The sequence below is a fragment of the Pteropus medius genome, unplaced genomic scaffold (assembly GCF_902729225.1).
Source record: "Pteropus medius unplaced genomic scaffold, Ma_sr-lr_union100, whole genome shotgun sequence".
Lineage (NCBI taxonomy): Eukaryota > Metazoa > Chordata > Mammalia > Chiroptera > Pteropodidae > Pteropus > Pteropus medius.
This window is the reverse complement of record NW_024351730.1, coordinates 28105872-28133513: the sequence shown is the minus strand read 5'-3', so window position 1 is coordinate 28133513 and position 27642 is coordinate 28105872. Positions and strand designations below refer to the sequence as shown.

At 37.8% G+C, this 27642-nt stretch overlaps 1 protein-coding gene across 1 annotated transcript; it reads right to left on the bottom strand.

The window, feature by feature from the left end:
• Window positions 1-168: 168 nt before the first annotated feature.
• Window positions 169-27642, bottom strand: BMP3 (bone morphogenetic protein 3). The gene is made up of 3 exons (XM_039845556.1): window positions 26839-27642; window positions 10772-11682; window positions 169-4408 (listed from the first exon to the last, which is right to left on the bottom strand). Exons 1-3 carry the CDS (start codon window positions 27170-27172, stop codon window positions 4217-4219), a joined length of 1437 nt encoding a protein of 478 aa, XP_039701490.1. The 5' UTR covers window positions 27173-27642; the 3' UTR covers window positions 169-4216.

Genomic DNA, 27642 nt, shown 5'->3' with positions numbered 1-27642 from the left:
ATACAAAAGCATATTTTATTTCTTATCCTCAGGTCATTTTTTTTAAATTTGAAAGCTATAGGCTTAAAAAAAAAAAGGCCAGAGATCATTCAATTTAGATGCTTTTCATTCTAAAACAGTAACAATGACTGATGAAATAAAGTTATAGTCAAAATAGTGAGTCGGGCATCCAGAATAAAACAATCTCAAAGTGAGAAATGTGGAGTTTATGGTTAAACAAGAACCCCCATCCTCCAAGTTGAGTTTCTCAAGTTTGCAAAACTAAGAATTTTCCCTTTACGGGTATATTTCAATATTATTTCACAGTGTTAATCATGTATGGTGATGGTAGATTATGATGCTCTATTTGTGATACCATTTGAATCTGAAAATGTCCAACTCTATGCCTAAGTTTTATTGCCTCTTTTCAAATGCAGCACAGTTGAAAAGTTTTGAAAATTCAATCTTTCCCAATGATAAGTAGAAAAGAATGGGAAAAAGTTCAATTAAGCAATTTTTTGTTTTTTATTTTCATAGTGTATAATGAAAAGCTCTCCATTACTGGAGGAAAAGGATACAAATTCAGCAAAGCTTACACATCAGTAGTGAAGCGTCCTTCACAGTCTCACTGCAATGCGCCCCTTTAGTGGATTTGACTAAAGAACCAAAGTTCATTTTACATGTAATAACTATAGTAAAAAGAGTTTTTTTCCTCACCATCTAAGGATGAAAATTATTACCATTATAGGAAGGCAACAGTCATTAAATAAATTAAAAGCATCTTTAAAGTTTTTCCATATACACATATAATATATATATTTTAAATTGCCATTGACTGTACAAGCATTGAATTCTCTACTAAAAGATTTACAAAAACTATGTAGAAAGCTGAAGGGAAGGATTCATTTTTAGAAAAGGGAGATCATTCAATCACCTATAAACTACATTAAAATACAATTCTCAAGGGAAAAAAACTATACTGAGAAGTCAGACTTACCCAAGATCTTTTAATCTCATAGTTAATCTTACACATCAGGCGTGCATAGCTATTCTTTAACCCAACTTTGATTTAACAAGAAATCAACATCCAGAGATTAGTTACTTGTTAGCACATAGAGAAGTGAAAGCAGAAAGACTAAACTGAATAATGTAATTATATAAACTTTTTTTATGTCAGACTAATAATAGTATTACATACATACGATTGTCTATGAAAATATTAAATGGGCAACAAAAGTTTTTTTCAGAAATATTAAGGTAAAAATCTTAATGAATAAATGATCTTCAGTTAATATATAGCTAGGTGAGTGTAAAAATGTATCTGGGATATTGTAGTCCTAAGATCTGGGGAATCCAATCTTCCAGTTTCAATTCTATAACCCCAAATCTTGTAAATTGTGTATTATTTACACAAGTTACAATAAAATACTTTGAAAATACTATATTGACATTGGCAGCCCCTGAATTTAAATTCAAGAGAATAGTTATTGAAAAAAGATTCCTTTTTTAAGTCACTGTGTTTGTACATGTATGTCTCACATCTAGGAGTCGAAGTGGGGTGGGGGTTGGGAGAGAGAGCGATGGAGAATCATGACTTAGGAAATGGCATTACAAATGTAATTTCTCTTTTCACCACTGCCACTTTTATACCAGAAGATTTTTTAAAAGTCTACATAGTAATTATACAGACGCTAGTACCTAACAAATTGTGAAAGTCACTTAATTTTCCAACTATTTTAAGTATTTTTTATTAATTAAAATATGAACTCATTTACTTCAACTCCACTACTGAAAAGTTATCTTCCTTTATTCTTTGTGAATAATACTTTTCCTGTTTATATCATAATATGTCCTCCATGCAGTAGTGAAATGATGGTTACAAGGCCACTCAGAAATAACTACTGGTCAAAAACTATTTTGATTGCCAAGAGAGTACCCAAGCTCTTTCACAGTGTTTCCATATAAATTGTTACTTAAAATAAAATCTTAACTAGTTTGTACTTGGAAATTTTTATTATTTAGAGGATTTTTTTGGCCATTTTAGGATTTAATTTGTAATAAGTAGGCATCGAGTCCAATAAAGAAGGGTAGCGAACAGACATCTGGATAGAAGAAGGCTGAGAAATAATCCTAGGAATTGCTAGAGGTTTGGCTGAAGTAGCACTAGATAAAACTAAATTAAGAATTTCATCAAATCTACCGATGAAAAAGAAGTTTTATTTACTGAAAAACAATATGACCAGAATATGGTGGCCACAAGCTGGCTTGCTGCTATTATATAATTTTGCTTTTAAACTTTGATAAAATGTTTTAAAAAGTAATTTTATCACATATCTCATTTTGAATCTTAACTTTATGCTACCAGCACAAAAAAATAAACATAAAAAACACAGTAACTCAGGCACCAGAACTTGATTCATTAATCAGAACTGGCATGTCTCAATCACTAAGTTAACACACGTGCACACCAACCTTTGCGTGCTTCAAAGTGCCAAAGAGCTTCTTTTCATCGTAATCTTTACTGGGTTTCCAATAAAATAGAAGTACCACTTAGAGAATTCCATGCTCACAACACTGAAGAGGAGAATGTTCTTGCCTTTGGTTATTAAAAGAAGTGCCTACCGGGTTTTTAGATCTCACTTTTATCCATTCAAGGAAATGTGCATGAAATTGCTAGTATTATAAAGCCAAATTTTCAATGTCAGAAGAGTGTCCCAGGTCAGCCAGGCAGAATCATCATTTCATCAGTGAGGACACTAAAGACACATGGTTAACGTGGTGTTTTTTTACAAAATATATGCTCAATAAATATTTACTAAATGGTGAACCACCATAGAAAGCTATAGGAAGAGACTAAATGAAATTCCATGTCTTCCGATACTTCACAGCCTCTGAAATGGATTATTTGTCTATAATCAGGTGAGACTGAATTAAGATGAGGATTAACCACAGATATAACATCAACAACAATCCACGGTTTGAAAACATTTCTGTCACATATGTAAATATCATGAGTGAAAGATATCTGAGACGATATTCAAGGGCCAAAGTATAAGAGGAGGTATTTATTACAAATGGAAATGGGCAAAAACATAGTGTCTATATTTGACTCCCTTTCTTGGTGGATAATTGTTAGTGAATTTTGCAAAATAGCTTCCATGGCTGAGCCAAAAGCCTCGTTCCACGTGAAAAAGTGGAACCTGGATGTGACTGAAGAACGTGTGATTGCGATTAAATCAGTTGTTTAAAGACATCTTCAATATTCCATCAGTTTTTGAGCCTCGGTATCTATTAATTACTTCATAGGAAGTAAAAGCATAGCAAGAGAACTAAAAATTTAATGGCTTCGGGAAGGATTTTTGAATTAAATTTAAAAGAACAAATGAAAGTACTTGTGAAAAAGAGGTATAGAAGAGGAATTACATCTGGGTTTTGGAAAATTGGGTTGCTGGTTTCCTTTTCTGGGAGGCAATGAAATGAAAACAACTGTATTTCCAATTAAGTGGCTGGGCCAAGTGGTAACTCTCTGCACATGCTCTTGGATCACTCTACCCTTTTTGGTAAAGTTCTCATAATTGAATGGTGCTTGCCAGAACATGAAATTAAAAAAACAAAGAATCATGTGTAGATCGAATTATAAAACCATGTTAAGCAAACCTTCCTGCAGAGGGCACAGGCACCTGGCAGTGCACACACACACACATACGCTAACACTCAGCACACACTCTCCACTCGATTATTCACACAGAGCTGTGTGGAGAAAAACACAGGTAAACAAGAGTCTCAGAAAATTTTAAGATAAACATCGAAGTTGGTCGGATTATTTAGCACTTGCTGAATTGCTCAGGAATCTAAGGCAACAAGCCTACTTCAAAATACAAAATTATTCTCCGTGAGTAGAGATAAGTGTTAAGCTATTGCTTTTTCAACCTATTTTGAAAACCCATTATAAAAATAAATCACTGTGTTATCTAGTAGCTCTAAAAACAGTTTGTTATCATTTTTCTTGTGTGATTGAAAAAAGGAGTGTGTGTCCATACCTACTAAAATCTTGTTTTTAGTTACATTCAGAAACAAATACAGTCCAATTCTTTTTGGCAGAAATTGTCAGTATATTTGCTTATTCTCTTTTGACTATTGAAAAACCTTTTGTAATGAAATGTGTTGGCAGTGCAAATAAAAAAAGTCCATAAAAATAAACTGTTGAATTAAGTATTCAAATGAGTTCTTTGCCAGGTTATCTGCAAGCACAAGACTCTACTGTCATGTTAGGATAGACTTTAAGTACCACATTCTTATTTTCATCAAAGAATAAGATACTGAGAGAGGACATCTTTTCTGGCACACAGCAAGGCTCAGGAATTCCAGGAACGACCCCCACAGCTCTCACTATACTCTGGATGGTAGCATGGTTTGATGGCTTCAAAGACTAGAAAAGAAATGGGAGAAGAACATGTAAATTAAGTGGAACTGCCTTTCTACTCTTCACTCCTTATCATTAAAATGCATGTGTAATGAATTCCTTTCAACAATTTAATAAAGTCCTGGCATCATTACACATCCAGCCCTCTCTCCTACATCACCACCACCAAAATAGTTATCATTTATTAAGGCATGTTATTAAGGCACGTAGTATTTCTAGTCTTATGACAAAACTACCATTTCTTACATTTTACATAAAGGAATAGACTCGAAAAGTTAAATGACATGTCTAAAGACAAATAGCTAGTAAGTGGTAGAGTGAAGGTTTAAACCCAGTTATCTAAGCAAGAACCATTTAATTAAAAACAACTTCATCCCCAAACAGGATTAATATATCCTAGGATGTTTTCAATAATGAGATTGCAATAAAAATGACTTGTTTTTGATCCTTTGCCAATCGTAACTCTAACAGGCACCCTATTTAACACTGATACATTATTACTGCTACTATAGTGATATTTATACTTTTTTGTTAAAATAAAACCAAGAGTGTCAAGGGGCAGTTGATTTATTTCATAGTTGCCACCAGGATAAATTGGATAATTACTCCAGTATGTATTTGCCTTTCCTTAGGAACACAAAATAAGACCAAACCATTGGCCACTGGGGGTCACTGTTGCTCCATGGGTTCAGACTTCAAAGCAGTAGAGTTAAAAGTGCTCTAATAGTGGGCCAGATCTGAGAATAATCTAGGGCGGCTAAGGTTATCCCGTGTATATCAGAAGTTTGACCAAAGAAGCTTGGGTAAACTCTGTTCCTGAGAAACAAGCGGTTTTATTTAGCGAGCACTGGACAGCTCTGTTCAGCACTGAAGGACGGTCACCTTCCCAAGCCCGGAATGTCTGGGTAGTGCCAGAGTGGGAAGAACTTTTCTGCAAGAGGCACCACAACATTAGTTCTCCCAATATCTCTTTGAGGCAGGTGAAACCAGTATTGTTTTAAGCATATTTTGAAAGAGAAATTTGGTAACTTGCCAGAGATCGCATGTGAATTCAGGAGTAAGATTTAGGACAAAACTCTGGCTTTTTAATTTCAGGATTTTGAGCCATGTTTCTCATGGCTCGGAGGCAGCTCTGCCCCAGTGAATTGGTATTTTAATTTCATACTTCTAAAACTCCTAGTATAGGAAACAGGAAAAAAAGAAAAGGTTAAGGGTACATACAAGCCAAGAGAGAGGCAAATAATATAGAAATCTGGCATACTATGTAAAAAAAAAAACAAACAGAATTCTTTTTGTCAGAGAAAGGGCAAATCTGATTTGTCTCATCCCATATTTCAATTTTAGTGAAAATATTATCCATACATTAGCCTTCAATTTTATTGTGAATAAGCATAAATTATTTTAAAAATTAGCCTTAATGATGGACAACTGTTTTTACTCTTTCTTCCTAGAGACCTTAAATATATGTTAAAAAAGAATGTTAACTTTCAATTAATTAGTTTTGCAAAGGAAGGTATTCTCCCTTTAAAGAAAGGAAGTCCACATTGTTCTATTTTTCATATCCTGTACTCTATACATCGATAAAAATCTGCGTAACTGACACAAAATGCAATTGGTTTTATACAATAGAGGTCAATAGCTACTGTTTGTTATTTCGTCAGTATTGGTAATTTCCAAAGAAAACTTTTGCAGACATTTCCTTTTCTCCATTGATTTATTCTTAAGACTCAATCATCCAAACAGCTTATGATAATGTCCCAAAGGAGTTTTTTAATTAACAGATTTTTCTGACATTATTCTGTTATTGTTAGTGACTCCTATAATATTTAAATTTCATATTAAGTGGATCTGTTTAAGTAGACGAAGACTGCTATGCATTGCTATTCCTCAGTGCCTAGAACAGTGCATGTTTTAGGCACTGAATAAGTACTTATAAGAAAGAGCATACCCCCCATTTTACCTATTTCTATGGAAATAATCCCCAACAACAAAAATAAAAGATTCTGCGCAAATGACCCAGAGTAGATATGGAAAATATTCATGGGTGTTTCCTAGGAAAATTCTTGTCCTTTTTTTTAAAGCTCTAACTCACAAATGATAGATTTAGAAACTTTGAGCAGTCTCTGGTGGGCTCGTGGAATTCAGCGCAAGCCCGTGATTCTGAGTTGGTGTGTCTTATCAGGAACTTCTCAGTTTTCCAGGGAGTTTCCTCCTTTTTTTCTTCACTATGGAATCCCCTGATCAAGCTGCCATTAGCAGAAGTAATTATGTCATGCACAGAAGATCCATGCAGTAAAATGCTCGTCTGAAGCATATTAGCAGTCTATAATTTTTGGTTGTTTTGAATTCTGATCACATTCCTCATGACTCTCTTCATATAGCTTGAGAAATCTATCAATCACAAATGCAACTCTGTGCTATTTCCCTCCCTAGTCTCTCTTTTTAATGAGGGTGAAATATGACTTCACTCTTATTAGTTTAGGTGGGTTTTTTGTTTGTTTGTTTCCCCTTAGGTAATTCAGCACATCAAGACTTAAGATTTTTAGAGTTCATGATTATGATAAGAGATGGGAATTGGAAAATTCAGGAAATTAATCGAGGGTGTATCATTCTGAACTCATTAAATGGGAATTTCTTTTTTATAGGGCATGCTTGGTTCAAAGTGTTTAGATTCTCAGCTGCCTGATTCTGTCTTTGCTATTCCATGAAAAATTACTTCATTCCTCCAATCCTTGTTGGTTCTCTTGGATCTTTGGCAGCAACAACGGTTCAATCATTTTCACTTGAAATCTCTGTTTTCCATCTTTGCTAAGGTGGTGAGGAGAGAGGCAAAGGCAAACGACTTGGCTTTAGCTATATGGGTATTTTTCATTTCATGGCAGAATTCCAGGGGTCTCTCCCTAGGAGAACAGATTGGCTGTAGGGGCTAGAAATCAGAAAAATCCAAACTGCAGTGTCTGTGAATGAAATCTGCAGTGGTCAGGCCCGCACCTGCCAAGCTGTGTATGATGTCCTCGAGTTGAATTTGATTACAAATGCATTAGCTGGGGAGAGTATGTCATCAGCTAAGGGCCTTCACTCCTGACCCAGGCCATGAGGTTTTGCTCCACACTCTTCCAGTCCAGCCCACATGGGTGTGATAGCCCAGAAACTATCTAATTGGAATCAGTGAAAGGGCAAAGCCTGGAATTTGGGAAAGGCAGAACACAGCTGTTCTGAATTACAGAACAGGTTGCCGACTTTTGCAGACACAGAGCCCCGCCATAGAGAGCAGGCTTTTGCTCAGGAGGCCAAGAAGAAGGAGGGCCAGCAGAGGAGTCTGGCCTGGGAGGACTTTTCTCTGGGGCAAAATGTATATCTAGAGTCTGAAAGTTCTTTGGCGTCTCAGTTATTCCATATGTGTTTGTACTGGTCTGGTGAGAGACCTCATTTTCCTCCACTGCTCTGACTATATTTCTATTTAAACAGTTCACTCCAGTTACCATGTTGGACACTGTGCTAATAACGACCATGCCAATTAATTACCCCTAATGTAGCAGCTTTATGTTGCTTCATGTTTCCCATCCTTTTGGTGACCGTGCCACTTGACAGCCACAAAACCTGGAAGGCTTAAAGGGAACCACTAGAATGCTTTAAAAGTTAAGCAGATCCACACTAGGTGATGAGAGACTGAGAACTCCATGTAACAGCCAAACTTCCACTCTCAATTTGGCAAAAGGAAACCTCAAGCTCAGAGAGAAAACTCCATACTTATCCCTGTTATGTCTCCCTGGAGTTCTGATGCCATTCCAAGTTTTGATAAATATTATGATGAGTTCAGTTGCTGAAGCCGATGCTCTCCTGATTCTATTATTCTCCAAAGAACCGTTACCGGAGGAGCTTACGGGCTGTTGAACCCACAGGGAGAATCCTATTTTAAGCTTTGTGATGTTCAAAAAGAGACTGGAAACATTTACCAAACTTTTTCTTGTCTTACATCTTTCGGTCTCTTGATCCTTTTTCCTATGTGGTCTTTCTTCAGCCCCCTACATTTAATTTTCTGTTCTTCTCAGTCTCAACAATGGCCATTAATAATAATGTCAGTAGCAAATATTCATGAAGTGCCTACTATGTGCAAGGTAATCTAGTATCTCATTCTCCCACTGATTTTATTGTGTAGATACTATTACTTTTATTACTTATTCTTATACTCATTTCAAAGATGAGAAAATTAACATGCAGAGAGTTTGAGTAACTTCCCCAAAACCATAGCTGATAAGAGATGGAATCAAGATTCAAGCCAAAAGAATTCAACTCTCGATTTTGCTACTCAAATTGTGATTTTTGGATCATCAGCATCAGCAATATCAAGATCAGAGCTTGTTAGACATGCAGAATCACAAGTTCTACCCCTGAGCCACTGGATCAGAACCTACATATTAACATGATCCCCAGGCAATCTGCAGGCACGTTAAGGTTAAGAACCTCAGCTATGACCAAGTACATATATTTAATCGTTCTGCTGCACTGACATACTTCTCTCCTTAAAATTGTCTCTGCCATTCTTAACTTATCCCACATAAGTTTTTAAATTATATTCTTTAGTTTACCGAGAACCATGGTAAATTTCTGCTGAAGCGACAGCAAGGTTTTTGAACAGAAAAAGCAGGCAGAGCCAAGAGGAGATGGGGTAATTTTGAAGTGTGGAGACAAGGCCATTTCTCTAGAGGTAGGGGTTGAAAAGCTAACTGACTTAATATCTCGGCATTATCATAGCTTCCCGGGCCCTGAAACTGGAAGTCAGAAGGGGAGAGAAAAAACTCCTTGCCCAGGCTACCCAGAGAAATTATAGTTTATGAGAGTGAGAACAGTTATTTGGAAGACTCAGAGGCCCACTTAAAATCAGTCATTCTGGGTTTAGAGACAGACTTTGAATCCATTTCTTCCTCTCAACGCCACAAAGCAAGCCACTCTTTAAAATAAAGATTCATCACTGTCTGTCATGTTTGTCATCTTTGTTGTGTGTTTTTAAATTCTATCCCCACTTGAAAAACTTTTGAGTGATGAGTGAAATGTCCTGTATGAATATTAAGCAAGATAAGGCTTTTATATAATTGTAAATGTATATAATCTTTACTTTGTGTTTGGGTTTATACAACATGAAATCAGCAAAAATTTTTGAAAAAGTCTTAGAAGATGTAGAAAGCCTATCTTTTTAGACAAGAAAGCCTATCCTTCTAACAAGAAAATGGAATTTCAATCAAGTTCCTGGCCCTGAGGCTGACATGGCTTTGTTCAGTTGGTCGTTTGCTTTATGCGTGTTACGTTACCGTCCCAGTGATCACAGGACTGGACTATGAATATGCTATTTTAAAGATTTATAAGCAAAGGATTTTTTTTCTTCTTTATCATGTAACAGCAAAAGTTGATATACTTCAAGTTTTGCAAAAAAAAAAAAATCAAACTCTGTTCTTCTGAATTCTGTTTCTAGAACCACTTTTTATTATATAACAGAAATTCAAACTATTACAAGCTAGGAATGGAAGTGCAGCAGTAAGCTTAACTGAAGGCCAGAGGGCACCACTGTATTTTACTAACTCTAAGTTAGAAGTGAACAGTCATCTGGACTTGCTGAGCAAGATGCGGATGGTATTTGGGAGGCTTCTGAAAATATATTTGTCAGAATACTGAGTACTGATATGATAAACAATACAGTCTCTATTTATTTGGAAAGAGTTACAGGTAGGAACTAATCACTTAAAATGAGTCTTAGGAGTTTACAGGGTCTATGTATCCTAGTCTACTGTCCTTTTTGATGTTTATCAGGACAGCAAATGAAATAAACATCTGGTAGATTTTATGAGGTGAGTTTACCTGGCCCAACCTTTATCCTGACCCCTGTGGGGACAACTCACCCCACAAGGGACATACATTTAATCGGTCTGCTGCACTGACATACTTCTATCAAAAAATATTCTGCATCAGGACATCAATTCAATTTGCCCTCCCCTTTGCTCCCATGACATCCACTCATTCTCTGAATGCCCCTCCAAAGTCAGCCTTCCGCCATTCAGGACTTGCTTATTGTGACCCGGTGCAGACTCATACATAGCTAAACAGACCACATGGCTGAATATGCACCATGTCTGTAAGCAACATATAAACGAACTTTGCGCATACATTTTTTCTCATATCCTTCTTCATACCCATACTGATTTCATATTATTTTAACAATCATTAAAGAAAAAACAAGCATAATCATATTACCTATTACACTTTAGGATGAAATAAATGTCTGGGTGGATTTTGTAAATGAAACACACTCAACTTGCTCAGTGTGTCTTACCAATCTATGGAAATAAGAAGTACAGGACAAAGAACAATGGCTACCTTTGGCATGGGGAACTGGCATGCTCCAGAGCAATAGTAGGCATCAAAGGACTTGGGGGAGATAATCCATTCACTCCAGCCAATATCTGCAAAGTCCACCTTAAGGTAGCGCCTGGCGCAATTCCGAGGTTCAATCCATTGCTTTCTTCTTGCCTTCTTCAGGGTCTGTTCATCAAACTGGAGTGTTTGGCTCTTCTGGTGAGGTCCTTTTCTCTGTTTCTTCTTGTTCTTACTCTTCTCTGGGGGCTGAGTCTGAAGGGTCTTGTATGGTTTTCTCTCCTCCCATACCCCCTTCTCCTTGTATTGATATTCTGCCCCAGGAAGCTCATTGTTCTGCAGAGGCAGCAGGACCCCAGTCGAACGCTTCTTCCTCCGTTCAATAGAAAGAGCAGCCCTAATGTGGCTATCCAGTTTGGGCACAGCTCCAGTGGGAAAATTTCGGTGGCCTTGTAAGCTTGACACCACACTCTCTGGCTCAGAAATGGCAGCGTCATTGGCATACACCAAGATGTAAGGTTCAGGAAAGGATAACATCTTCTTTGGCAGCTGGTGTCCTTTGGAGGTAATGTTAAATCCTATGAGGAACTCCTCACTCTCTTTGGCCTTCCTTAAGAGCTGAGTGATGTCTTTAGACAGCCAGGACACAAAGTCTCGGTGAGATTTGGCTACATCTCCTGAAAGATGACCCAGGAGTTGACTTTGATTTCTGTTGGATTTGAGGATCCATGCGGAGAGATCAATCTGAATATGTTTCCTCTGAGCATGATTTGAGCATCCTCTAGACAGTGGACAACTCAGGCTGATGTTTATTAGCTCTCCAATATAGAAATACAATGTGGCAGATAAAATGTTTTCAGACTTGGTTAGAGAAGTCAGGTTAAAAATATGCAGTCCCTTGCTTTCAAGAGTTCCTAGGAAGGAAAGAAAAGAGAGAGTAAACAGGACTAAATAGGTCCTCACACCATATGTAAAATTAACTCAAAATGAAAAAAGGAGCTAAATCTAAGAGCTAAAACCATGAAATTGTTAGAAGAAGACGTAGGGGTAAAAATCTTCATGGCCTTGGATTTGGCAATGTATTCTTAACTATGACACCCAAAGTGCAAGCACCAAAAGAAAAAACATAAACTGATAAACCAAAAGACATTATCAGGAAAGGCTGTGCAACCTACAAAATGTAAAAAATATTTTTGAATCATATATCTGAGAAAATCTAGTATCCAGAATATATAAATTACAACTAAACAACAAAAAGTCAAACAAACTAATAAAAAAATGAGCAAAGGAATCAAATAGACATTTCTCAAAAGAAGATATAGAGGGCCAACAAGCACATGAAAAGATGCTCGACATCAGTAGTAGTTATTCGAAAAGTATAAATCAAAACAACAACGTGGTACTATTTGACACATACGAGGCTCAAATTAATAAGGAAAAAAAGAAAATAACAAGTATTAGCAAGGATGTGAAGAAACTGGAACCCATTTACATTGCTGGTGGGAATGTAAAATGCTTCAGCTGCTTTGGAAAATAGTTTGGCAGGTCCTCAAAAAGTTAAACGTAGAAATATCATGTGACCTAAAAATTCTACCCTTACATATATAGCCAAAAGAGTTGAAAATGGGTACTCAAACAAGTACGTGTTTATAGTAACACTAGTCATGATGGCCAAGGATAGAAACTGTATAAATGTCCATCAGCTGATGAGTGGATAAACAAATTGTGGTATATCCAGACAATGGAATATTTTTCAGCCATAAAAAGGAATGAAGGACTGATACATACTATGGTGTGGATGAACTTTTAAATAGTATGCTAAAAGAAAGAACATAGAAACCAAAGGTCACATATTATATGATTCCATTTACATGAAATGTCCAAAACGAGTAAATCCATAGAGCTGGAATGCAGATTGGTGTTTGCCAGGGCCTGGAGATGTGGAGGAATGGGGAGACTGCTTAATGAGTACGACGTTTTACTTTGGAATGATAGAAATATTTTGGAACTAGATAGATTTGGTGGTTGCACAACATTTTGAAGGTACCCAATGCCACTGAATTGTTCACTTAAAGATAGTTGGTTTTACGTCACGTCAATTTCATCTCCATTAAAAAAGACAAAATAATAATAGTAGAAAAATTTTTTTTCTGGATTGTGTTTTATAAGCTTTATCTTGTTTTATACTTAAACAACTGGATTTGTTGGGTATTATTGTTATTATTATTATTAATATTATTATTTTTGTTAGGTCACCCCCGCCCTCCCTCAGTGGGCTGTGATCATTTTCCTGTCTTAAAAATTTGTTTTTATTTTTTAAAATTCCATCTATTTCCCCACTCCCCTTCCCTTTGGCAACCAATAGCTTGTTCTCTATATCTATGAGCGTGTTTCTGCTTTGTTTCATTTTGCTTATTCATTTGTATTGTTTTTTTAGATTCCACATACAAGTGAAATCATATGGTTTAGTCTTCCTTGGTCTGATTTATTTCACTTATGGATTTTCTAGGTCCATCCATGTTGTCATAAATGGCAAGATTTCATTCGTTTTTATTGTCGAGTAATATTCCATTGCGTGTATATGTATATCTCTCTATATACATATTACCATTCATTATGAGACTACCAAGAACCATTCCTATAAATTTGGCAGAGTATTGTAATAGCTTCTTACCTGAGGCAGTGGACAGCCTACTGGTTACAAGCATTGGTGGAATTAGACTTACCTTGATTCAGTCCTGGCTTAGTCGCTTTGGACAAGCTGATTTTCTTATTTATAAAATGGAGATAATCAGAATTAAATGAAATGTGTGTATAGCAGTTTATAAAGGGTCCAATAAGTGTTTATTAATATAAATTATTATTATTATTGCAATAATTTACAGTGCAAGATGAGAGTGGGTAAGCAAGACCATATATCTCAATATTCAGATAAGATATCTGAAAAAATGAACTGAATATTCAAAAGTGTCATAAAGACTTAATGTTGTTTGGAGCTTATTGGAAGTTTATAATATTCCATGAATTTAATAGTTGAAATTAATTTAAATAATTTAAACTAGGCAATTATATTTCTAATTCTTCAAATTCAGAAGTGAGAGAGTGTAACAGAATGGGAGATTGATTAGTGAGGGCAGAAGTTGTTTTTTTCTCTTAAGATCATCTAATGAGTTAGCAGGTGAGACTCAAGGCTAAGGTTAGACTCAAGGCTGAGGGTGACCTCAAGAATCCCCAGTCCTGGGATCGGCCACCAGAGCTGGAGCCCTCCTCTCTGCACTTGCTCTATATACATATTTGTTTCAGAAACATACACGCAACTGTAAAATTATTTTCTTGATCAAAAACAGATTTCAGTAAAAACAAAATATTTTTACAAAGATGTGGAAACTTAAAATGAGTTTATTGAGTCCTTAAGCACAAGGGAAGTGCAATGAGAAATATATTTTACTCATTTTCAACATTGCATGAAGGAAAAAGGAGGAAACTGACATTTGTGCACATCTGTATAATCCATGACACCAGGATATTTTACAGACCTTTTGAGACCCTAGTCTTAGTTCATACCAGTCACCATATCATATATACCCAAACTTTGTGTAGCAGATGGAAGTTTAAAATGGAAGGAAGAGAAGTCACTCTGTTCCAAGTATGTGGCAATCAAATGGTTGCCAAACAAGACATCCTGGCAGGGAAGAAATGAACTCTGAGGGATATGGGTGGTATTGTCTTAATGGGTAAACCACTTGAGCTCCTTTCTCCCACATTTTGCTTCAAACTGTTTCCATCTTTCAAACATGCTTCCAGTCACCTTGTGACCTGCTGTTAACCGGCCCTCACCTTTGTGTCTAATCGTCAATATCGTCCCATAAATGTTCCAGAAACCTGCCTATGGCCTCTTCTGATCGCTTTTATTTTAATTCAGAGCACTATTTTGAAGTGAAAGCCCTATGGCCCAGTCCCAACTCCAATGCGCTCAATAGCTGTCCTCAGGCAAATAATCTAAACTCTTTAATTCTCAGTTTGCCTACCTGCAAAATGAGCCCAATAATATCAACTGCAGAGTTGTCAAAAGTAATTGAAAGGATGGAGGTGAAGCAAACAGCACATAGTAAAAACTCAACGAATGTTAGCTAAGCAGAACTGCATGTCCGATATGATAGTGATTAGCCACTGAAGTTTGAATTGAGATGTTCCGTAAGTGTAAAATACACAACACTGGATTGCAAAGGCTTAGTACAAAAATGAGTGTGAAATATCACATTAATATATTTTATATTGATTACACATTGAAATGATAATATTTGGATATGTTTGGTTAAGTATTGTAATATTGTGATTTATAATAAATATATCCTTGATCCTCTTCCCTTTTTTGGCACAGAGCTCCTAAAATCCTTGGAATTTTCTAAGAGAGCCTCAAAGATGTCTTTTGTTATGTTGATAAGGTGACTTTTGGAGGCCAGGTGAGGATGGGGGCTGGTTGCCAGGGGAACCAACCAAGTGATTAGACAATTGGAACTTTCAGTCCCACCTCCCTGACCTCTTTGGGGGAAGGGAAAGGGGCCTGAGTTTGAAGGTCACACCAAAGGTTGATGATTTAATTAATCATGCCTATGTCATGAAGCCTCCATAAAAACCCAAAGGAATGGGATTTGGAGAGCTTTCAGGTTGATGAACACGTGAATATTTGGGGGATACTGGAGCACCTGGAGAGGGCATGGAATCTCCACACCCTTCCCACTTACCTTGCCCTATGCATTTTTTCCCCATATGTCTGTTTATGAGAAATCTTTTTGTAATAAACTGATAATTTTATGAGTTTATGAGTTTCCTAAGTTCTCTGAGCCACTCCAGCAAATTAATCGAATTGAAGGAGGGGTCATATGAGCCTCCAATTTCTAGGCAGTTGGTTAGAAGCATATCTGTGGAATCTGATGCTACCTCCAGGTATACAGTGTCAGAACTGAGTGAGAATGCTTATTGGTGTGGGGAACCCTTCTCCCTTCAGAATTGAATGAAGAACATTTTAAAGATAATATATTATTAAAATTAATTTCACCTGTTGCTTTTCATATTTGTAAATGTGGACAATAAAACTTAAAAATTACATATGTGGCTTATATTTACGGTTCGAATTAAATTTCTGTTGGACAGTGGTGGTCTAGAATAACCACCAGTTTTAGTAGTTATACAGCTCAAAAGGAAAGAAAAAAAGCATCTTTTTTTTTTCCAAATGCAATGAAGAATTGGGATTTTGCTAAACATGAATATGCACACCAAAAAGTAAATCAAGCAAAAAAATTTCCCCTTTTAGAATGAAACATACTAACCTTTATCAAGGACATATTAGATAATTTTGGTGATTACTTTTTAATTTTTCCTCCAGTTGTCCTTGATTGGTTCAATCTGCAATCAAAAGTCTAAGATCAATAAACTGCTGTAAAATAGAGTTAAATTGGCAGTTTAGCATCAGTGCTTTATGTCATAGGGATTATATATATAGCTTTAATTGTGCTATTTGTGAATTACACATCCACATCCACTACAACCAAAAAAGAACAGGAACCTAAGCAAAACAAATGTTTTACTTAAGGAATATGAATTGAACACCTATAAAGTGCTGGACCCTGGGCTAGGTCTCAGGGCTGCACAAATGATCACTGCTGGCGGGGCAAAAAATTAATAAGCAATATGTAGATAGCTATGCCATGATGATGCTACTCGCTGGCAAAGGCGTTAACCATGCTCTTAGAGCACTGAGGAGCAAGCGATTAACTTTGCTCAGTAAGGGGAAGAGGGACACCCAGGAAGGAGGTCACCTTCGAAACAGTCTTTTAAGAATGAAGGGAAAAAAAGTGTTGGGGAGGGGATGCAAGGAGCACATTCTAGCAGTATGCAATGCTAGATATCTGGAAACTTCTGCATAAGCAATATTTCCAATGTTTTAAATAGAAACATATAAAAAATTACAAATTAATCTAGTTATTTGAAGTCCTAACAGACATGTAAGCTGCCTAAGTTCAGAAAAGGAATGGTCAATTCACATTTAGCTCCTAACCCAAGATGTTGCATTATGCCCAGCTCTTGATGACTTTGCTCTTGTCATTTGCACACAGGCTAGGGGACACACAATCTCTGCCTATTCGAGAGTCCCTCCTCCCCCAGTTTTTTAAACAATTAATTAGCTTGAAATCTCAACCATTTCACAAAATGTTCCTTGATTTCTCTAACCCACACTTTATTTTTGCCCTCTCTGACCTTAAAGCACTTAATTTTTGAGCAAGTCAATGTTCTTTCCCCCCAAACAACTCAATGAATACTTAGTACTTACAATGGACAAAAATAGTAGTAAGAGAGTTGCATGGAGATGAGCAAATGAGTACGAAGCAATAAATAAGAATGAGACAATACCTCCTTCCAAGTAGAAATATGTGATAATAATATCTATTCAATTATTCTGATTTTTTATTTTTTAATTTTTATATTAATTTAACTTTTCAAATGAGTATCTTCCCATACTTAATAACAGGAGTTTTGCAGCAGGCTCCTCTCTTCTCCAGGACTGATAGCAGAGTTACGTATGGACACAGATATCTATGTTCAAATAATGAATAAAAAATGATTTAACGTTCACCTCTATTCTTTTGAAATATTCCAATATATATCTATTTGAAATTACTGAACCAGAAACACAAGGTATACTTTCTGATTAATAATATCAAACTGATATAATAATGATATTTTAAAATGGTAGGTTTATCAGGTTACAAAACAATAGTTTATGCATTTTTTTAGGCTGTTTATAGTCTTCGGGCACTACGAAATATCAACCGCATGCCACACCAATCCAAATATATCCAGAGCTGCATGCTTAATTTTAAGTGCTCTCATTTTACGAAGAGCATTAATAAAGAAGCAACTAGGAAAGTAACCAAGATGTCGAAGAGTCTAGAAACTTTCCTCCAGAGTTTGAGTTGAATAAATAGAAAATACATGGCCTGGAGGAAGAAAAAACAGTTGGGCAATGACATGAGAATTGTTTACAAATACGTGAAGGCTGAAGAGAGATCAGTGTTTATACCTCACTCTCATGTTTATACCTCATTTAAGGTCAGAGAATGAGGTATAAAGGTGACAGTTGAATGGAGGTAGGATCCAGGCCAATATGTCATGACTTTTTAAGTGTCTAGTCTGACACTGAGACCCTTTTTAGGGACTGGGCAAACAGAAGATAGATGATCATAATTCAGGACTATTACAGGAGGTTCTCTTTATGGTAGAGAGGGTGTCAAAGGTGAACTTGGTAATCTCACAGAGATCCCTTGCGAGGAACTACCACCAGCTTTATTTCCAGTTCTTTCCAAGGAAATATTTTTGATGCCAAAATGTAACTACCAATAGGTGGTGCTGTTTTCTCACTGTTTGCTGGCACTGGCACAAGCTTGGATTTTCCTTAGAGATACAGCTACCGCAGTCTAGTTAGGAGTTGTCACTGGAATTATAATCTTATTTTGAATTTCCTAGCATCATAATATCTGTGAATTGAAAAGGGGTTTAGAAGTCCAGTGAGTTTCTAAACAAGCCACGCTACCCTTTGCACGCCTGTTAGGACTTTTGCACCTGCTGCTGCTTCTCCCTGAAATGCCTTCACCCACCCCTGTTCTCTTTGGATTCCAGGTTTGTTTCCAAGGCAAGGCACAGGTATCACCTCTTGAAGCAAATTTGTCACGATCACCCACTCCTTTCGTTCGGACTCTGCCTCTATTACCATTTTCATCATATCGTTGCTCCTTCCTAACACCATAAACTCCTTAAAGACAAGAAAGACCCTATAGTAATTAACGCCAGACTCTTCAGCCCCTCGCATAGGGCTTAACTCTTAAGCTGTGCTCAGTAAATGCTTCTTTCATGAAGAAACAGACATAGGCCACTACTCATTATAGAAAAACAAAAATGAAGGACCATAGAAGTTAGCCATATAGCAATGGATTTTGCAGAGGAAGCCAGATCTTCTATTACCTAATGGCATTTGAGGAGCTTGATTGCTAAATAAGCCAGAAAATTTATTTCTGTTTTCATCTGAAAACAAAACACCTGCACCGAATGACACCAAGGACTCAGCAAGAAAACTGTGACGTAGGAGCAGCTGTACTCTTGCAATAGTTCAGCCCCTCTCAAGGAGTAGCTGAGGCAGTGCCCAGGGAGTGGTAAGTGGAAGTTCACCTTCGTGCTGGCCCACACAGAACGTTTTCAAAGGGAATTAGAACATACAATGGAAAGCTTTCTATGTAAAGTCCGATTTTAAAACAAATAGACAAAAATGAAATCTTGATGATTACTTCAATCCCCAGGAAGCAGGAAAAACATTTTAGTCATACAGAAAATATGTAACTAAGAATAATGTTTTTCCCACTTCTTTCTCCAAACAAAGTACAGCTGCTAGAAATGCCAGGGGTGCCTAGAACAGGGCCATATATACCCGCAGTCCCGGTGAAACACTTGCTGCATATCGCTGAGTCAAGACCGCAGTTTTCTATGCCACGCTGAGCTTCCAGGCAAAGGCAAGATGGAACGTTTTTAAATAGGACACCAAATCACAGAATTTTGTTTTTCTTACAGAGTCCCAGTCAAATGACTGAGTTTTATGGGCTCTCAAAACAACCATTCTCTATGTCCAAAGTAAAACAAGGCCAAAGATGATATAATGTATGTTTTTCTAGAATAGCAAAATGTTCATTAATCAGTTTATCTACTCTTAGCCTCCACCCAAGGGCATTCCTAGACTGTGAGCTCTCAGAGGGCAGACCTATGTCCTATAAATCTTTGAACTCCTAGTACTTGGCACAGAATGGAGCATTTATGTCCTGAAAAATATTTGTTAAAATATTTGTTAAAAATATTTGTTAAACTTTTTGAATGAACAAATATGTACATTTACCAGATTCAAAGTGTTGCTTATTTAACACCAAAGTGAAAAAACTTTCAAGTAGTTTCAAGTTCCCAAAGTCAGCAAAAGCCTTTCTTGGGTGTAAGTACTGTGTGGGGTTTCTCTCCAGTTCATCAGAAAAGAAGCATTAGAACAGTGTATATAAAGTAGAATTGTATTTTCATGCAACATATACATGTTAAAATGCCTTGTGAGAAATTCTTTTATGGCAAATTTATTTTTAAAGCATTTTTGTCTGGCTGATAGCTTTTCTACTACCTTTTCTTATCTAGTCCCTTGAACATCTAATTCAGATCAATTAAATTATTTACTGAGTGCCTGCTATGTGGCAAACTATGCGAGTTCTCAGAATACAAGAATGAAATGAGATATGCTCTTTGCCCTCCAGAGACTTTCTTTATAGGCCTCTGCTCCCAACCTCTTCCCCCTAGCAGTTCTATTGGGCCACAAACTCTCTGCAGCTGTGAAAGAAGGGTAAGAGGTCTTGATGAACTTACTTTTGAAGCCCTCTACAGGGCAAAAATTGTCCTAAAGACAATAAGATACCTTCCAAAGTGAATGAAGCTTACCATTACATAAATTCATGAGCCATTTGTTCATGGGCAGGCCCACAAAAAGGGCTAGGATTTGCACGTTAATCAACTTAGATTCAGATGCTGGTTATGATATGATACTCAAAGCTCTAGGGACATGAGCTTAGAGCAGTGGGTCTCAAACACGCATCAGAATCACCTCGATGGCTTGTCACAACGGAGATCTCTGCATCCAACCCTCCAACTTTCAGCAGGTGGTCTTGAGTGGGTTGGAGAATTTCTACCAAGTTCCCAGGCAATGCTGAGGCTGCTAACTCAGAGACCATAATTTGAGAACTAACTTCAAGAAATCACTATAAAAAGGTATAACCCTGCCCCATTCAGCCACCAAGATCAGGACAGAAAGAGGAACTTCTTGAATGTAGGTTTGGGATGATATAGATCGTATTACAAGAGGACTGCCACCTTTCTGTTTACATTCCCACCCAGATATATCTTTTGTGCTCCAAAAAACCGCATATTATCAACATGGTAGTTATGTTTAAGGCTTTGTGGGAAGCTAAAGAGAGACAATCTCTCAAAATATTAAGAATATTAAGACTATCTCATTTACATAGGGCTTCTAAATGTTCAGTGCATTTTCATATTCATTTTCTCAATTGAGTGTCACCATTTTTCTGTCAGACTGGCACAGTAGGTATGATTCAACCAATTTTATAGATGGAGAAAATAGGCCTAGCAATATTAGATGACTTTATTAATTATCAGTTCAGCCAAGATAAGCATTTAGATCTCTTAACTCGTAGTCTCAGATAAATGAAAAATCAAAACTCTTAATAATCTCTTCTTTACTTGAAAATCATTTTTCTTAACTGATGCCTAAGTGCAGCTATTATACTCAATTCAGTCTTAAATTAATTCCATGCAATTAAAGTATTCTTTGAAGGAAAAGCAAGTAAGGTCATGTTGGGCCTCAGTTGTTTTAACTGTAAAATCAGAGGACTGGACTAAGAACTCTGCATTTCTAAAACCATTAGATGCAATTATTTTATAAAAGAAACATTTAACAGAACCTCATGCAATAAAGTCAAAGAACTTACTTAAGCTGGAATACAGTAAGATCAATTGGTCTAAACACTTTTTTTCATAGTGTGCCCAAATAAAATCAAGAAACTACATTTACTGTCATCCTGTTGCCAAGAAAAGATGAATCCTAAAGGAAGGTAGATTATTGAAGGAGTCCATAAACGCACCATGATCAATTGGTTCTATGACCTAAGTGTGGATGTTTTAGATAAAGAGACATCATGCTTTTAAAAATATTATCCCGGAAAAATGTACGCTACCAAGAGTACTGTTTTGTGCTAGGACAAATATGTGAATTACAAATATTCACATGTGAGTAGAGTAGCAATTTTATGGATTTCTAAATATATTCCACATTTGAGTGTTCTTCAGACACATTGTCATCATTTAGTACAGTCCAAAGTAGATATTATCCTGGTATACTTGTATCACTTGATTAATATTATGTCAGTGTTTCCATTACAAAATTCTCTTTTCATGGGTTCATAACATAATGTTAAAAATTTGCTCTGAATTGAAACTTGGCATAGGAAAGCTCAAGCTGAGACTATTTGTGATGCCAAACTTCTTTCCACTACTACCACTGAAAAAAAAGTTATTGAGATACTGATTACTAGGATATACAAAATGAATAGATGGGGAAACCATCAAAATTTTGGGAGAAAGATTCTGATGTTGTAGTACAAAAATCCTGAATGGTGAATAGAAAGTATATGTAAAGTTGCTCAATAATTTTCAGTAAGTTTTTTTCTAGGTATGATTGTTTTTTATCTAATAAATACAACAAACAATGGGGATTATATATGGGATTTCATGGGTGTCCTGAGTAAATGTGTCTTTAATCAAGGTAATGATGGTGACAAAAGATTAACAAAGTGATGTATATGACCTTTAATGAATTCTTCCACAAATAAAGTGGCTTTTCTTTTAAAAGAATAATACTAGTTGTAAAATAATAAATCTTAATCCTATAGAAGAAAACAATGAACAAGAATTCATAAAGAAACAGCAAAAATGGAATTTAATGACAGACTCTTAAAATTACATTCACAAAAGTTTAAAACATGAAAGCGGGAAGATAGTACACTGAAAACTAGACCCAAGTCCCCAAAATAACAATGTAAGTAAACATCTTGGGATAGGTACTAAGTAAGAAATAAAAAATAAGACAGCTTTCGCTTGAATTTTGCATATATTTTTTCTTGAGAAATTAAGAAGGCTCTGAACCAGTGTTTCCCCAACTAGATATCTTAGAACCACAATTCTCTAACATTAACATGCTTTCTTGAGAAGGAAGCAATCGAATCTTAAGGGGACTCACTAGCATTTAAAGGCCCTGAAAGATCCCATAGGAAAAAACTGATCATTTTTCCAAACTTTGACCACGGAATCCAATTTTCTGTAACACCTATTAACATCTTCCGAAGATCCCATTTTTACAAAATTTTCTCCTAGAAAATTAGATCAGTTTATTAGCTCAGTATGTTTGAAAATTGTCTGGCAAATACATCGTAACACCCATTTCTTCTCCCCTATGAGAAAGGGGTTGGACTTGCTTTCTTTAATGCCTCTTCCAAATACACAATTGTATAATTTCAAAACGCTTACAAGCATATTTGACGCTAGTGTCCCTACCTAATTTTTAGAAAAATCTGAACCGGGTCAATAAAGTGCTTACAAATTTCTATTGCTTAGATAAAACGTATATAATCCTCTTAATATATTCTTAATTACCTATATATTTTTAATGTACCACTATTCCCTGAGTAAATTATCTCCTTAAGCGAGTTTTTCATTGACCCGCATGATCTCTTGGTCTCTTTGAGTGTGTCTAATTATATTAAAAAGCTAAATTTAAATTATTTTTATGTAACTCATTCTCTTTCTCCTTTCCATTAGCATGGATAATCAAGAATTCATGGCATTATGGATTTTTAAATGTCAGAGATTGTAAAGCTGTCTTGCCTATTACAGTAAAAACTTCATTAAGGGCTATCATGTATTCAAAGTAGTGTGTAATTCAAAGCAGCTGCACATCCAGTCCCCCCTCTCCAGATGTACTATTGTCTTTTGAATAAAAACGTCAGATAATCTAAGTACTCTTTAATTTCAAGCCTAGTCTTTCAGTGCCAGGAATTTGAAGGTAACCATGTTTTAATAAAGTTATTAGAGCCTCTTACCATCAAACCCATCAAAAATGATGCTTTCCCACTGGCCGTGTGTTTTACAGCAATGGCTCCTATTGGAGTGCTCATTTAGCTTTTTAATTACGTCTTTCCTAAAGCCTTATATTTTAGCCTTGCACTTCAGAAATACGTCAAATATTTTAATTTTCTAGATTTTTGCTCATATTAGGAAAGACTCTCTCCTTTGTCAATGAAGAAAAATATTCACTTTGGGGTTGAGATTACTTGAGTTTTCTTTTATCTATGAAGTCTGATTTTTTTAAAGGTGACACATATCCACTGAAATGTAATCTTTTTGTAGTATATGCCATAAATTAAAATAATGACAATTTCCTAATAAGAACATGTGTTCTTTAATGGCTTTTCCTGAAGAGGTTAAATTTATGATTAAGAAAAATAGGATTAACCGACTATGGGAATGATGAGAAATTATCATGAACACAAAGCATCTTAAAAGATCAAGCCAGGGGCAAATCTCATGTAAACAATTCTTCTTTCATTACATAGTAACCAAGGACAATTTAAACTAATATTAATATAAAAGCTGATTTCATATCCTCCTTGTCTTCCTTCAAGATGGTGTATTTTTTTTAAGCTGAACTTCTCAGTCATCGATAATTTTATAAATTACGTTTTACAAAGGAAAGATAAAACCTATCTCTCTGTAAACCCTTACACATTACAAAAAGACTTATGAGCAGTTCAAACTTAGGGTTTTGGCACATCAACTGCATAGCGTTGAGGAAGGAGAAAAGGGGTTGGCAGAAAGTGTATTTAGGATGAATGCCACCCACCATCAAGTAATAGTTTAAGTAGAAAGTAATCAGAGAGAGACCACAGCAGCTAAATTTCAACCAAAGATATTCTAGGTTTAGAACAATAAATAATTTTAATCAAGTATGTTCCAAGGAGCAAATAGGGCTCTAAGGCTATAACTCAGCCTGAATAAGCACTAGGAAAGTCTGCCGGATCAGCAGCCACTCCATCTACACAGCACACCACCTGATCTTCCACTAAAATCTGTAACACCACTGGTACAGAGAAGCCCATATGTTGTGAAAGCTAAATACTATAGACAAGAAAACATATCTAATTTATTAATGCAGACAGCATCTTTCACCTACATCAAAACATATGTCACCAGATGAAGGGTGTTATGAAAATGCTGATATGGATAAAGAAGGACACACATGAAAGCCTTAGCACCTTCCCGGAGTCCTGCCTTATTAGAGCCAGAACTGCCTTCTAATAAGGTCTTTTTAGTGTGTTAGTAACTAAACACTCTTGGAAGAGGTCCAACGTGAACCACCCCTCCATGAGTCTTCAATGTAGTAACATGACACTTAAGCTTCCACAAAAACCAGTGTCTACATTTGATGAATAAGTCATTAAGACAGTCTCTAGGATGCTAAAGGGATTACTTTTCTTATCAGGACACACAGCCTTGTGTATATGCTCGAAGCCACAATTCATCATTTCAAGGAACTTCTGGCCTCTATATCAGACTTTACCATTTAATGGCATAAAACTACAGTAAGGCTGATAAAGGGCACTGAAATTATAATGCACAAAATGAATTGAAGCCAAAAAGCATACGGAAGCTAAGTTATCCAAATCCTTATCCATCTTCCATTCATAGTTCACTCAGCCTAAAACAAACATACAAAAAAACTATACAATATGTGTGAATGAAACAAAATCACATTCCATCTCCAAACCTTGTGATTCATACAAAGAATGAAACTTGTTGATACGAAAAATACTATATGTCTCTTAGGTGCCTCAGCCGCTCCCTAGGAATATCACCAAGAAAATTAATATCAAAGTAAGAGAGATTAGAGTATCGTCATGTATCCACCTGCCTTGCCCACTCAGCTTCCTTCTAATTCTTGTTGCTCCCACAGCTCTGTTTCATTGAGCTCTGCCCTCAGAGCTGCACTAAAGTAAACAGGATTCACTGGTATGGTCAGCTGTCAGGACAGCCTCCTCAAGTGGCTAACCCAGAGAAGGTTTCTGTTTCCTTAGCAAAGGCCAGCTCCTACAGATTATGCTCACGGTTTGAAGAAGAAAGTGAAATCTGGTTCAGCTCAGATTCTAGCTAAAGACTTCTACATTAGAAGGCATAATTCATATTTATTGTAAATGTCATCATGCCTGTGAGCTCTAGAGTGTATTTACAGTGTCAGCCTAGGGCTTTCCTTGATGGATGCTTTGGTTTTCCTTTCTTCCAGGAGTCCTACATATCAAAGCGTTGGGAGATTTCTTTCTAGTGATTTTGACAGACTTGATAGAGCATGAGGCATGGCCTCCTTACTTGAAGATTCCTGGCTATTTTTCAATGGTTCACTGAAGACAGGCTTTGCAGTTATGTTTCCCTTTATCATGCATACAGTGAACAACAACGAAAAGCCTGGTGCATCCTCAAAGCATATAAACGGAGTTAGTGTCCAGGAAACTTTCCTTAAAGCTGTTAGCACAAGGGATGCACGTTGTTAGCATAAGTTATTCCCTTCACCACAGGGGCCAGGAGAAACCTTGTTAAGCCACGAATTTTAGTCCAGTGATCTGTATGTTGAAAATGGGATGAGCAGATTTTCATCGGCAGATTCCAAGAGATGTTTACATCCAAGACTGCCCCTCCCACCCCTACTCCTCCCAGGGTGGATGGCACGACCACTGTTTTCCCAGGTGGGTTTTAAAAAGTAGAAACACCCAAGCACCTGGCTTAGTTTGTGTGTTCGACACCAAGGAATCATGAAGTAGAAAGTGTCAACTACAGTAACACAGATGACGCGAGTGAAGAGGGGTGCAAGGTCTTGAGAAGCAACTGTCTAAAAGGCGAGGAGAAGGCGTTTAGTTCAAGTATGACTTCTCTGTGGTGCTCTGGGGTTGGCATAAAGTGACATCCGCCTCTAGGTAAACATGGCTAAAGCCCAGTCCAAGGGAAATTTTCTGACCGACTTAAGAAACATCGACTGACTTAAGAAACCGCGGAGGTGCTCCAGCCACCCAGGGCAGGAGGGATACGCTGGGCTTGGGGGTAGCCCTTTCCCTTCCCCCACGCTGTTCCTCCAGACGACTTCTCTGCTGCTGGGTTCTCTTCTCTCCACATCTCCCTCCCAATTTGGACTCTAAAACTGGCTTACTCGCTGGCGAAATGCGAGTGTGACGGGACGGACGGGCTCGGAGGGCAGCTTCCTAGAGGGAAAATCTCTAGGTAGCACTATAGGGTACTATAAGGTAGACAAGAAAGCCGTGGGGGGTCTGGGGAAAGACCTAGGGCAGGACCGCGGGAAGGGGAGCTCCTCCGGCACTCACCTGCCGCTCGGGCTCGAAAACTGCGAACCGTGTTGCCTTCTCGCAGGGGCCAGGGGCGCAGAGGCTGTGAGCCCCGCTCAGAGGACCCTGGTGTCCGCACCGCCTCGGCCCTGCCGCTGCCGCTGCCGCCGCTGTACCTGTCATAGAGCCGCAGCATGTGCTCCGACACCTTGTCGTGCGGCTGCAGCACGGGGCTGGGGCCACCACCTGCCGCGCGGTCGCCTGGCACAGCTTTGCGGAGCTCTACGAAATGCTGCTTCAGTCTCTCTCCCAGAGCCAGGCTCACGCAGAAGCAGCCCAGCCACAGACAGAGCAGCCTGCGCGCCCCGGCCATAGCGAGGTCCTGGCGGCGCGTCGGCTCTCTGCGTCGCGCGGGTACACTCCAAAGGCACGAGGGGCCGACGGCCGAGCGGAGGGTTGAACTCCAAACTAGCTGGAGCGAGGGCGCCCGGAGCCGGGACGCTGCCGGAGCAGTACAGCTGCGAGTCCCACTTCTGAGCGGGCGGAACGCGGGCGGGCAGGTGGGCTCTTCCCCGGCAGCAGCGCGGACCTCACAGGCGCAGAACGCTGCAGGCGCTGTCTCCGCTCGGGCGCTGAGAGAGAGCTTAAGCCACAGCGTGTGTGGCCAGGGTGTTTTCAGGATCTGTCTCTAGCCTCCCTCCCCTCTTCACTTTCGGGCACACCCGGCCAAAGCACGGCACTGGGGACGGGAACTAGCGCTGCGTCGGGCGCAGTGCCGGAGCTGGGTAAGCGCGGCGAGCCGGAGGGCGCTCGCTCGCCTTTTCCAAGGGTTGGAGCAGCCGC